At 36.3% G+C, this 12,555-nt stretch overlaps 1 protein-coding gene and 1 long non-coding RNA gene across 2 annotated transcripts; both read right to left on the reverse strand.

Annotated features, from left to right (window-relative positions):
- Positions 1 to 4,986: 4,986 nt before the first annotated feature.
- Positions 4,987 to 6,592, reverse strand: LOC132181771 (F-box/kelch-repeat protein At3g23880-like). Its single transcript, XM_059595007.2, has one exon. It carries the CDS (start codon positions 6,418 to 6,420, stop codon positions 4,987 to 4,989), a length of 1,434 nt encoding a protein of 477 aa, XP_059450990.2. The 5' UTR covers positions 6,421 to 6,592.
- A 2,383-nt stretch (positions 6,593 to 8,975) lies between these two features.
- LOC132180830 (uncharacterized) lies at positions 8,976 to 9,825 on the reverse strand. Its single transcript, XR_015912184.1, has 2 exons — positions 9,352 to 9,825; positions 8,976 to 9,225 (listed from the first exon to the last, which is right to left on the reverse strand). It is a non-coding gene; the product is annotated as an uncharacterized LOC132180830 (long non-coding RNA).
- Between the last annotated feature and the right edge of the window lie 2,730 nt (positions 9,826 to 12,555).

Here is a 12,555-nt window from a genome sequence, read left to right on the forward strand (position 1 = left end):
TATTTAATGACGGGTACGTCCTATACATTTATACTCACTAAGTCGTCGGACTTACCATTATATTATTTCTCTCTTTTCTCCATATGTACAACTATGCGGTTATAAATAGTTTAACAGATGTGGATACCATGAAGCATCTAGTTATTGTGGAGGATTCAACCCAGGAGATGCTTGAAGACTTATTATGAGCTTAGTCGGTTGCTCATGGTAATTAGTATGTTGCGTTATGTTGTAGACTTAGAACTTTTATGCATGTCTGCATATTAAGGTATAATATGAATCCATTGTAAAGATGATGATATATATAGTATTTTAGCTACTTTGATGATCGGCAGCAGAAGATGAGGGGAGGAGGGGGAGATCGAAGGTTCTCCTCCTCCTTCTGTGCGGCACTCTCTGATAGGAGAAGAAACCCTTAAGTTACAATAATGAAAAGAGAAAAGTTAATGCCCGTTTAGTTTTATAAATTACCAACACTTATAAGCATCGATAAATGCTTTTGTGCCATAGCTTGACAAATCAGCATGGTACAACTCAAAAAAAGAAGAAGCAAAAACACCACATCTTTCCTTTCCTTGTCAATCACTCCTAAGCGTTAAAAAAAAAACCATTTGTCTTCCTTTTACTCTCTTCCTTTACCCACCGCCACCTAGCCAAGATGCGGCTACCTAGCTAGGATGCGGATGCCTAGCCCATCCACCTTTTCCCGCCGCTTGTCCCTTGCTGCCACTTCACCCGAACTGCCGTCTTTGCAATCAGTACCTCCACGGTGACCGAGATAGATAGATAGAGAGAGCGAGAGAGAGGGAGAAATTAACCGGTGTGGGCGGCGTTGTGTGCCTTAGGCGGCGTAGAGGAGCAACGGTGAAATTGGCGGTGGAGCAAAACCGGCTGTGATTCTTAGATTCCAACTGTGGGCTGTTTCGTTTGGGCTAGCCAGCATCATTTGGGCCAACTGGACAACATCGTCTAGGCTGGGTGGCGACAACCAGGCTGGCGGCGATGGGGGTAGATGAAGAGGAAGAGAATAGATGAAAATTTTTTATTTATTTATTTATTTTTAACGCATAAGGGATTGAAGATGAGAAATTCCTTGTTTGGGAAGCAAGATTTTCCAACTCAAACTCAATTTTTTTTCTACATTCATGTTTGACAATTTTTTAAACTCAACTCAACTCAACTCAAAAATTTTCAACTTAACTCAAAAACTTTCAACCCAATTAATAAAAATCATAAATAAGGATTGAAAAAAATAAATAAATAAATTTAGAGTGGCCAAAAGACCTCAGGTGGTAGCTAGACCACTCCTAAGAATCTGAAGGTGACTGATCCACCCCCAAAGGTGGATCGGCCTCCCTTGAAGGCCAAAGTTAATGGGAGTGGTTGAGCCACCCCCACCCTGTCTAATTTAGGGGTGGCAAACCACCTCCAAGTAATGGCTAGAGGTGGTTGAACCACCCCCATTAGCTTCGGGGGTGGTCATTCCACGCACTAGGGGTGGATCGACTATGTCCAAATAGCCGTTGGGGGTGGCTCAACCACCCCCAAGTAGTTTTTGGGGTGGCTCTGGTGGTGACTTAGCCACCTTTAGACACTTAGGGGTGGATCAGTGGTAGTTTGGCCACCTCTAGGGGTGGTTCAAAATTGCCCATAATTTTTTTTTAAAAAAGTTTAATTTTGTTTTTTTTAATATTTTAATATTTTTTTTAATTATATATATTTTTATAATTTTTACACAATCTCAACTCTTTTTTCTCCTCGATATTCACATTAAAAAAAACTCAAAAATGAATTGAGTAATGGGCCAATTTTTTCCCATTATCTGGACAGACTATATATTTTTTTCTTACCAAAAAAATGCCCAAATCAAGCTAGTAGCATGATACGGGCATGCAGTTGCATTATATATAATTTAGGAAAAAATATAAAATGCCCCCCAATCTAACAGTCATTTGCGACAGAGCTCCACAATGTTCAAAAGGTACTAAAGTAGCCAATCAAACTACCAAAATGTATCAAAAATGCTACTTATTTTTTTTTATATTCATATAATACCCATATTCTTTTAAAAAAATAAAATAATTAAATAATTAAAAAAACCAAATAATTTTTTAAAAAGAAAAAAAAATGGGCGAATAAATACCAAAAAAAAAAAAAAAGGAATAAATAAAAAATTAATCACTGTAATTAGCCTAAATTACAAATCGCTTCATATTATATGAAAGTAAAATCAAAGGTTCTTGAGATATTCCAAAAAAACAATTTAGTTTCTGGAATCAAATTTCGTTAAAAAAATGTGGCGAATTCTGTTAAATGTGACGTCAATGCCAATAAAAATGGCGACATGTGTCATTCTTGATAATATATATATATTAAACTTAAAAAAAAAAAAAAAGGGAATGCCACCCCTTTCATTTTTTTTCTTCGTTCTTTTGCTTTCTTTAAAAATAAATATATAGTTTTTTTATTTTTTATTTTTTTTTATTTTATTAATTTTTTATTTAAGTTTTTAAAAGAATAAGAGTATTATTGGAATATAAAAAAAAATATGTGGCCTTTTGGATACACTTTGGTAATTTGATGGGCTATTTTAGCATATTTTGAATATTGTGGGACTCTTTGAACACCGACCGATAGTTTGGGAGAATTTTTTATATTTTTTCCTATAATTTATGTATAATAGAACTTATATATATATATTAAAATATCTTCCATTAGAGAGGGAAAATGTAGGCCGAATCGAAGTGAAGCTACGAGGAGTGCTGGTGATAAAGGCTCGGAGAGAACTGCATTTGGAGGAGCTGAATTTGGGGAAGCTTGTTGAAGCTCTAAATGCCTCAAGCCGTAAGCTCTCTTCAATGGGCTTGATAACTCTATCAATGGCTCCCTTAGTTTGGTTCAGCCACATAATCACATAGGTCTTTTTGGGTTAATTATCCTTTTAGTACCTAAGTTTTTTTTTAAATTTTTTTTTTTTTAAATTTAATTTATTTATTTTTTTTCATATAGGTTTTAAATCGTATCACAAATAGTATCTAATTTATAAGAAAAGACCAACTTAGTACTTCTGTTACATTTTGTTACCCAAACTAACGAACTGGCACATGTTATCACATAAAAATGCCACATAGGGTAATCCGACTACCCCATTTTGGCCAATAGGGATGACCAGCCACCCCCCAGAGGCCATGGTGGTTGTCGAACCACCCTTGCGGCCGATCTGGGGGTTGTTCGACTACTCCCATAGCCTCTGAGGTGGCTTTATCACCTTCATTGGACTATCGGGTAGTTCAGCCACCCACAGATTGGCCGCGAACCACCCTCATTTAGCCAGTTTGGGAGTACTATGGCAAAAGGGAATGACTCGGCCATCCTCCACTTATATATATAATTTTTGTTCTAAGTTTTAGGTTTACTTTAGTTTAGTTTTTTATTTTAATTTCTTTTTTTATTATTATTATTTTTTATTTTTTACTATTTACTTTGTACATAAACGTTTTGTTTTAAGTTTAGGTGACTCAACCACCCCAAACACATTTGGGGTGGTTATGGTCACTCCCATTTTGACATATGGGGTGGTTCATGAACACGAGTGATACCCTATACCGGCTGAATAGGGGTAGCCAAGCCATCCCGACCAAATATTTTTATCTACATTTAACGTTGCTATGTACATCCAAAATCCAAACATTGATTTAATAAAACACTATTAAACATAAAAAAAAATAAAAATAAAAAAATCTGGCCAAGCATTCAAACAGTTGCTCAGTACTGTCCAAATAGTCATATACAATTTGTCCAAATAGTCATGAGAATACCCCATTACAGCAATCATCTGTCCAAATAGCCAAACGACAATCATCACTCAAAGAGCTCTTACTTGTCACGGTCCTCAAGACTTACTCTCATCTTCATTGTCAGCATGATTGGTAATGGTACCTGCAACTAAAGAAATATTTTAACCAAAAAAGGAAAGGAAAAAACCTGTATTATAGAAAAACCAAAAACTTGTGCTCAACCCATTTAACATAACCAAATGGAAAAACTGCGTTATTAAAAAAAGAAAAAAACAAATCGAGCAACCAAAACAAAAAATAATTGAAAAGATTATAGTAGCCAAAAGTCTCTCATGAGAGACTCAGTTCCCAACAGGAATACACTCAAAAACAGGGTAACGACCACACACATGTATAATCCAACAATAAAATGAGGCAAAAGATGCAAAACCAAAAGCAACAAACACAATCAATCATATAAATGTTGTCAAAAAGGCAGGACCAAACTGCCAATCAAACTGCCATATGTGCTGACAAACATACGTGTGAAGGCTCATGGCCATATTAGCAGCTACAGTAGTGAAAGTGAAATCCCCAGTCCATGTCTAGACGATGATCTTTAAGAGATACTGGAATTTCTAAGAAGTGTAGGAAAATAGGATTGTGGTATCTTTGGCTGAGCCCCAATGGCGTGCAAGCACAGATATAATTGTAACAGTTCAGCCTTATATGTTTTAGGGTTTAATATAGGATTTCTTGTTCACTACTTCTTCTTTCTCTATAAATAAAAAGCTATGTAAACATATCAATCAGACTCAATACAATATAGTCTTTATATGCTTTCGCTCTCTCTTCTCTCTCTCCGTCTTCCGCTATCCAATATATATTTAACAATATATTTAACACAAACAAACAAAGCTTAATTTCAACATATTACTCCAAGGTAGAGTTTCTACACAGGAGAACAATTTAAGAAATTAGCAATTATCAACCCTCTTTACAATCTCATACAAAGCATGATCACATACTAGTCAAAACTTGGACTGGTCCAACCAGGCTTACGAAAGACAGAAGAAGGGGAGAGTTCGTCCTAGAAGGGAGAACAACATGGTACAGAGAATATATAAGCGAGTAAATTAAGTACAACATACAATTTAATGGAGAACAACATGGTGAATGTGTCAAGAAAATAAAAATAAAAAAAAAAACATCAAATAAGTTCATCACATATTCCCCAAAAGAAGAAAAAGGTTAACATATAGTATGATGTGCAAAGAGCCAAAGAGGTAATCGAGTATGCAAACTTGCCTTTTCTTGCACTTGCATAAGAAGCATTTGCCATCCCTCCCGAGACTCCATCTTTTGCATTTAGTAGAACGAGACTCTCCAAGTATTTATCCCAAAAAAATAAACACTCCACAAACCTAGTTTTAATTTCCGAGGCTGAAAATTTACAAAATTTTATCTGAGTAACACGTTGGATATTTGGTTCATACGAAAGAAGCTCCACATTTTTATTAGTAACTAGAACTTCACCGTTTTGCCTGAAGGCTACCACCCTCTTTAATCCACTTATATGAATGTTGAATAGCTTAGTCCAAGATTCTCCAATGCCATACTCTTTCATGATCCATATAGAAATAGACTGTTCCTGCTCTTGTTGATTAAACGGGACAAGACAAAGTAATCCATCACGCACCGCAACAGTCATATTCAAATAAAATTTCCCAACAAAGCAGTTGGGCATTGCAATCTCACGAAACATCTCATCACCCATATCAAACGCCACTATCACATTGCGAAAAGTGCGCTCACCTGGGGCAGTAAGGGCGACCCAGTGGGATGCCCTATTGACAAAAACGGATAAGCAACGGTCACGGACAATATATGAGGGAGCAGGGGAAGTAATAGCTCGCCAGCAGCCAGTGTTAAGCGTATAGATCTCGACCAGCGGGGGAACCTTCGGGATAGGCAGCCCATGATATGCAAGTCTGACCAGCTTAACATCATTGGTAGATGGGTCATACCCAAATCCATGGAAATGCTTACAAATGTGGAGTGACTTTGACCACAAGGTGAAGTTAGGGTCAGGAAGGCTTAGAGCTCTATGAATGGAAGGGTTCCATAGACTATAGCCATATCTGCGATAAGGATTATCATAAGCAAAGCAGAATAGCGCATTCCACGAACCCACTATGTTGGGAAGAATATCTAAAGTTGAAGTTATGTCGAATGGGTATTTCAAGTGGATGAAGTTTCTATTACGACCAAATGATCCATCATCAGAGCGCAGACTAAAGTAGTGGAAGTGTCTAGGTGGAAAATATTTCAAGAAAACCGTTCCGACGTACCGAAAGAGAACTCGGTTGCTCTTATTGATGTAATCGCTTCGAGAGAGAGCTCGGCTGGTGTGGGCGGCGATGAAGGCGTTGCTGGAGATTAGAGAAAACCAGTCCTTGCAAACGCACCTGAATCTCACCAGTGACTTCACAGGAAGTCTTATGAGGATTTCTTCCACAACTTCGTTTGGGAGAGAATTAACTTTTTCCTTCTTGGAGAATCTTCTTCTTCTTCTTCTTCTTCTTCTAGTTTTGGAAATCAAAGAGAGGCGCGAAAGCAGCAGCTTCAATCTACGAATTAACATCTGATGATGACAGATTCGAACACCCTTTGTGATTACCCTTTCAACACTTGAACAGGGGGCGTTCTATATATGGAGGTGGCCGATGAACAATAGCAAATGTGCAAGGGAAGATGTAGGTGTGAGTATTCTGTGTTAGTCTTTACAGTGATGAACCTTAAAAAGCGCTCTGAAAAAGACTCTGTTTATTTGTTAATTAAAAACCTCCACCTCCACCTCTGGTCTCTTTACACTCTGTTTATTCTTTGCTTTTTATTTATTTATTATTTATTTGTTTTTGTTTTTCTTTTTCTTGGAGTTTTGAATTATTTATTATTTATTTGTTTTTTATTTCTTGGAGTGTTGAAGATCAGATCTGCAATCACCCATCCACCTTTGTCATCCAATGCCTCTTCTCTTCCTTTGCGGGTATGATCCTAACAATTATGATATACCACATGCGTCACATTGGCCAGCATGAGCTTCATAGTCTCTTAACTCTTTTATGAACAACATTTGGGCTTCAACGAAATATACCTCTCTATCTTAGAAAGATATCTCACAACTCTTGTAAATATATCTCTTAGTCAGAGGCGGAGCCACATGGCCCATTGGAGGGTTGCTCGCCTTGCTAAGGGGCCATGTTTTCCCCAAAAAAATTTTTAAAAATTAAAATTTTATCCCTAAATTTTTTAATTTTGCCCCCTCAAAACTTTAAATGCTAGTACCACCCATGCACTTAGTACTTTCAATTCCCTTGAAAGTTGGTAAGGAAGTAAGAACTTGTTATGGAAATATCCATCATGGGCTGCAACTACTAGTTTCACTGGCTGCATTCCTGCTTGGCTTCTACCTTCAAAGTCTCTATGCAAAGCGGTAAAATGCTAGCTCTCTGTCTAGAATGGTGTTTTTCATTTATTTGCTTGTATTTTGCGTTAATAAAAAATACAGTTATGTAGTTTGGAGGTTAGGGAGTAGGGACTATACAATCAGTCCATTTCAATTTCTTTTCTTTCTCAGTTCGAATTCCAAACAATATAATTTCAGCCCTATCTTTCTAAACTTTCTTATCTTTTTATATTTCATCTGCCTTTTAAAATGCAGTCATAGTCAATTTACCTTTATTTTCAACCGTTGTTCCACCAGACTGCATCGCATACATTATCAAGGTAACCCTTTTCTCAGCCTTTTGATCAAAGAATTATGAGACTAGATTTGTATGGAGCCGGTTACCCTTTTTATTTTAGTTTTAACCTTCCTATTATAGATTTTTTTATTTTTTTATTTTTTAATGTTATCACTTATCATTGTCTTGCATAGGAAAATAAAAGTATACTATGGTTAATATATTTATCATAATCTATTCTATAGCCATACAAATTATTATTGCCAATTTGCCGTCTCGTGCATTATTCACCGTTAAAAAGTTTACTCAGGTTTGTTCGTTATATATGCGTAGACATCCTCCTTCTTTGATAATGGTTTTTAAAATACTTTTTCTATTTTTAAAACCAAAAAACTCACTTTTTTCTAAAATCATTAACAAACAATTCAAAACACAAAACATTTTTGAAACGTGGATTAAAAAAAAATCTCATCTAAACACTTCTCAAATTCATTATCAAACACACTTGTTCTACCTGTCTCTAGTCTTTTACATATTTATGTATAGGGTTGAAACAATTTAGGCCTTCGGCAGGGACTTTGACAAATTACATTGCTTAAAAAAAAATTAAATACATAAGAAATTAGGGATTATTGAGCATTCAAACTTTGCACACCTAATAGATTCGTTTGATTTGGGAAAAATAGAATATGTTTATTTGGTATTTATTTACTTCATTATAGTTCCATTTGATAAATAATCAATCTTTCCCTTTTCCCCCTCTCCCGCTTTGATTAAATAATAATAATAATAATAAATTTTTTTAAAAAAAAGATAAATAATAGATCAATGTTTTATCATTTGTTTTGGTTACATATATACTAACGAAACTTTTTTATGTTCAAATTGTAAAAGAATATATAATCAATCACATAAACTCCCACTCTCATATTTCCACTTTCACACTTCCTGACATGGTTTTTAAGAATCACTATTGCATTAAAATTTAATAGTAATCCATCTGAAATCCAATGCTACTATTAAAAGCACCGTCAAGGAGTGTGAGAGTGACAGTGTGTCTAACATTACTCTTTCTAATCACATGGACTTCTCCAATAGGCAATACAGAACTACCATTTCAGAAACTCTTATGTGGTGCTTTTTAAAGTTTAATGGTCTAAGTGCAAATAGACTAGCTGTCACAGAATCTAGGTTTTCTCCCAAGTATCAAAACTACCCAACAAACATGATGAAGAAGAATTACAATAAAGCTCCATGGTACGTAGCTGCCATAAGACTAAACCTCTTCTTCACTTTTTAGCTCCAAGCTATTTCATCGCTTCATACCCCAACTTATGCTCAAATAAACATACTGCAAATACTCGGTGGAAGTTTTTTCCTTTTCTTTTCTTTTTTCTTCATGAGGATACACACACTTGACACACTCTAAGCTTGAGAATATCTCTCCAGTTAATTTTCTTCAAAGGTTCAAATCAATTAAATGTTCTGATTCTTGTCATTTGACCATTCACAAACATAAAATATCATTCTAGCTGTGCTTACATATTCTTTTATTATTTCTACATTTATGGATTACATGATCCCTGTCATTGACGAAAAAGAAAAAAGAAAGTAACGAATGCATTACTGCCAGTCTGCAACCGATTATGGATAGCTTACCTTTTCCTGCTTGCTCGCATTTGACCCATGGCATTTGTCCCAACCTGGAAAGACAGTTAACCCACATGAGAGAATACAGAATGAAAACGCTAAAACTAGAAAAAGGGGCATGTACTGACAGATCGGAGGAAATGAAAACGAATACAATAGTGAGTTTTTATGCTGGATACATTTTGATTTTCGCATAAGCCCATCAATCACTGAAACAAAGTCCAAGACCTGAAACTGAAAATGTTCCAACTCCTAAAACAATGGAGCAAAGCTGACATCTGTATCTTCGTTTTTCTCTTTCTACTTTTCTTTCTCCTTGTGCTAACCAAAGGAAGATGAAGTCACCTACCCTCACAAAACTCCACCTGCAGACTGCTACATTCAGTAGAACAAAGCTCTCCACATAAGTATCCAAATAAAGGAGGCTACGAATGTGAAGATCCAAAGTTCGTTGGCTACTAGGTATGTAAGAAAACAACTTTCCATCCTTGGTCACTAGAACTTCACCATTCTTTGTAAAGCCCATCACCCTCTCCAGTCCTCCCCTCAAAGAGATTTGACACAACTCAAACCTTTTATGTGCAGCTTTATCATCACAACTTGATAATATAACACACATATCCATCCAAACACACTGGCTTCTTCAAGTTGACTCATGCCTTAGGTGCTAAGGCCTGAGAGCCCGTTTGGTTTGCGGAATGGGTATTCCATTCGGAAAAAGAATAGGTATTACTGGGAATATAAAATGTTAGAATGGAATAATTATTCCAATTCTTTAGTTTGGCAGCAGCACATATTTCATAATTGGAATTGAATTAAAATAACTAAAATGCCTATTTGATTTCTAATTTTTTTTAAAACTCAAATTAAAAAATAAAAAAGAAAAAGGGTTAAACGTGTGGTGGACGACCACCCCAATGGGTTGACCGGCCACCCACAGCATGCACTGGGGGTGGCTGCCGGTGCCATCAAGGGTGGCCACAACCACTCCTGGAGACCTTTGGGGGTGGTCGAAGACACCCCTAAAGGCCGTTGGGGGTCGCTGCGGCCACCCCCATTGTGAATCGAGGTGGCTAGGCCGCCCAAGAATTTCACCGAGGGTGGTCTTGGCTCCCCCAGTGGCCCTAGGAGCGGCCACCCCCAAAGGGCCTCACCAGTCCACTGCGAGGCCCTCTGGGAGTGGCCGGCCACCTATTTGGGCGGTCGGCCACCCACCTGATTTTTTTTGCTTTTATTTTTATTTTTTTAAGTTTGAGGAAAAAAAAAAGAAGTTATTTTTGGAAAATCTTGTCCTTGCCCTTAGGAATAGCATGAGAGGAATGACTATTCGTGTGTATAAGGGATTATTGATTCCAATGGGAATCACTATTCCTATGAATAGACCGTTGTCAAACAAAAATATGATTATTTCATAGGAATAGCTATCTCATTCCAAGGGGCTATTCCGTGAACCAAACAGGCCCGAGAGCCTCACCACCAAAACTTGCTATGACCTAACTTCCGGTAAAAAATAAGACAAAGTTTACCACTATAATATCCAATAATAAGGGGGCCAATTGTGTGGTTACTATTATCCAAAAGCTTGCTCTTACTGAAGTATTTTATGTCCTCTCAACAGGGTATACGGAAACAATTGTGAATGAGCATAATTACCGAAACACATGATAAATTGGTCATCCATTCAATTGTCCAGCCAGATACATTCTTTGATCCCCATAGAATGAGCATGACAAGCACACTCATATGAATTCTAGTCGAGTACAGCAGGTTCTACCGTACTTCTAGACCCAAAAAAGCAAGGATTTTTTGTTTAATTGGCACAAAAGGCAAGGATTCGATAGCACAAACAAAAGAACAGCTAGCAATTTCTCTCTCTCACTCACACAATGCATCCGCACTCTAACTCCAATACGGAAAAAAAAAAAAAACATAAATTATATTAGAACATTCTACTATGATTCAAGATGCAAGAAAAGGAAGGGTTCAATAAAGCAACTAAAACACCAGCAATGCCTTTTGGATGCAGCATAAGAAACAAGCAGCCAATAGAAGCAATTACATGTTGAAAGAAAATTAACCATATTTACTAGTGATTAACATCTAAAACCAATTCAGCAATGATCTACCTTCCAATATTATACCGAATATCAATAAATCTTCTTCCAAGGAGGTGGGCAGATTAGAAATCACGAAAAATATTGGAGTAAAGAAAAAAAACGTACCTGGAGATGTAAATCCAATCTTGAAACGAGCGGCCAGCACTAAGAGCTCTAAAACAATACAATAGTGCATTAGTCTATTTATGTTTTGTATATATACATATTTTGGTTCATAAAACAATTAAGAAAAACTAACATCAAAGAGCTCTAACTTGTCCTGGTCCTCAAGACTGAGTCTCATCTTCATTGTAATCATTGCTAACTGCAACTGAACAATAAAAATAAAGAAATATTTTAACAAAAAAAGAGAAAGAAAAAACGTGTATCATTGAAAACCAAACACTTGTGCTCAACAGCCTCAACCCATTTAAAAATAACCAAATGGAAAAACTGCGTTATAAAAGTAAATAAAAAATGAAACAAATCGAGCAATTAAAAAATAATTACAGAAATTTCCTCCAAATCGATATGGAGCAAATATCTTTCAACCCATGTAAAATAGTGTCAAATGTCTATAAACATTTAAAAGGTACATTAAATTCTTAATCTCATTAATAGTAGTTTACTAATTTAGATTAAATTTAACATGCTTTTTAAATGTTTATAGACACTTGGCACTATTTTACATGGGTTGGAGAATATTTCCTCTATATCGGTTTGGAGGAAATTTCTGTCCAAAAATAATTGAAAAGATTATACTAGCCAAAAGAGTGAGACTTAGTTCCCAAGAGGAATACACTCAAAAACAGGGTAACGACCACAGCCAGGTATAATCCAACAATAAAATGAGGCAAAAGATGCCAAACCCAACAACCAAAAGCAACAAACACAATCAATCATATAAATGTTGTCAAAAAGGCAGGACCAAAAACCATACAAACTGCCAATCAAACTGCCATATGTGCTGACAAACATACGTGTGAAGGCTCATGGCCATATTAGCAGCTATAGTGAAATTGAAATCCCCAGTCCATGTCTAGACGATGAGCCAAAGTTGTAGCTTATTTGATTCCAAGCCATCTTTAAGAGATACTGGAATTTCTAAGAATTGATAGGAAAATAGATAGAGAATCTATAGGCTGAGCCCCCAATGGCTTGCTCAGGTGAGAGCAATTAAGGAACCTGCACTAGTCTTACTCAAGTATGTGTATGGCACAAAAGCATAAAACAAGGACGAAAAATCTACAAAGATGGAGGTCAGGAAATAAAGCACTTGATGATATT

The sequence above is a fragment of the Corylus avellana genome, chromosome 5 (assembly GCF_965113065.1).
Source record: "Corylus avellana chromosome 5, dhCorAvel1.hap1.2, whole genome shotgun sequence".
In the NCBI taxonomy this organism is placed as follows: domain Eukaryota; kingdom Viridiplantae; phylum Streptophyta; class Magnoliopsida; order Fagales; family Betulaceae; genus Corylus; species Corylus avellana.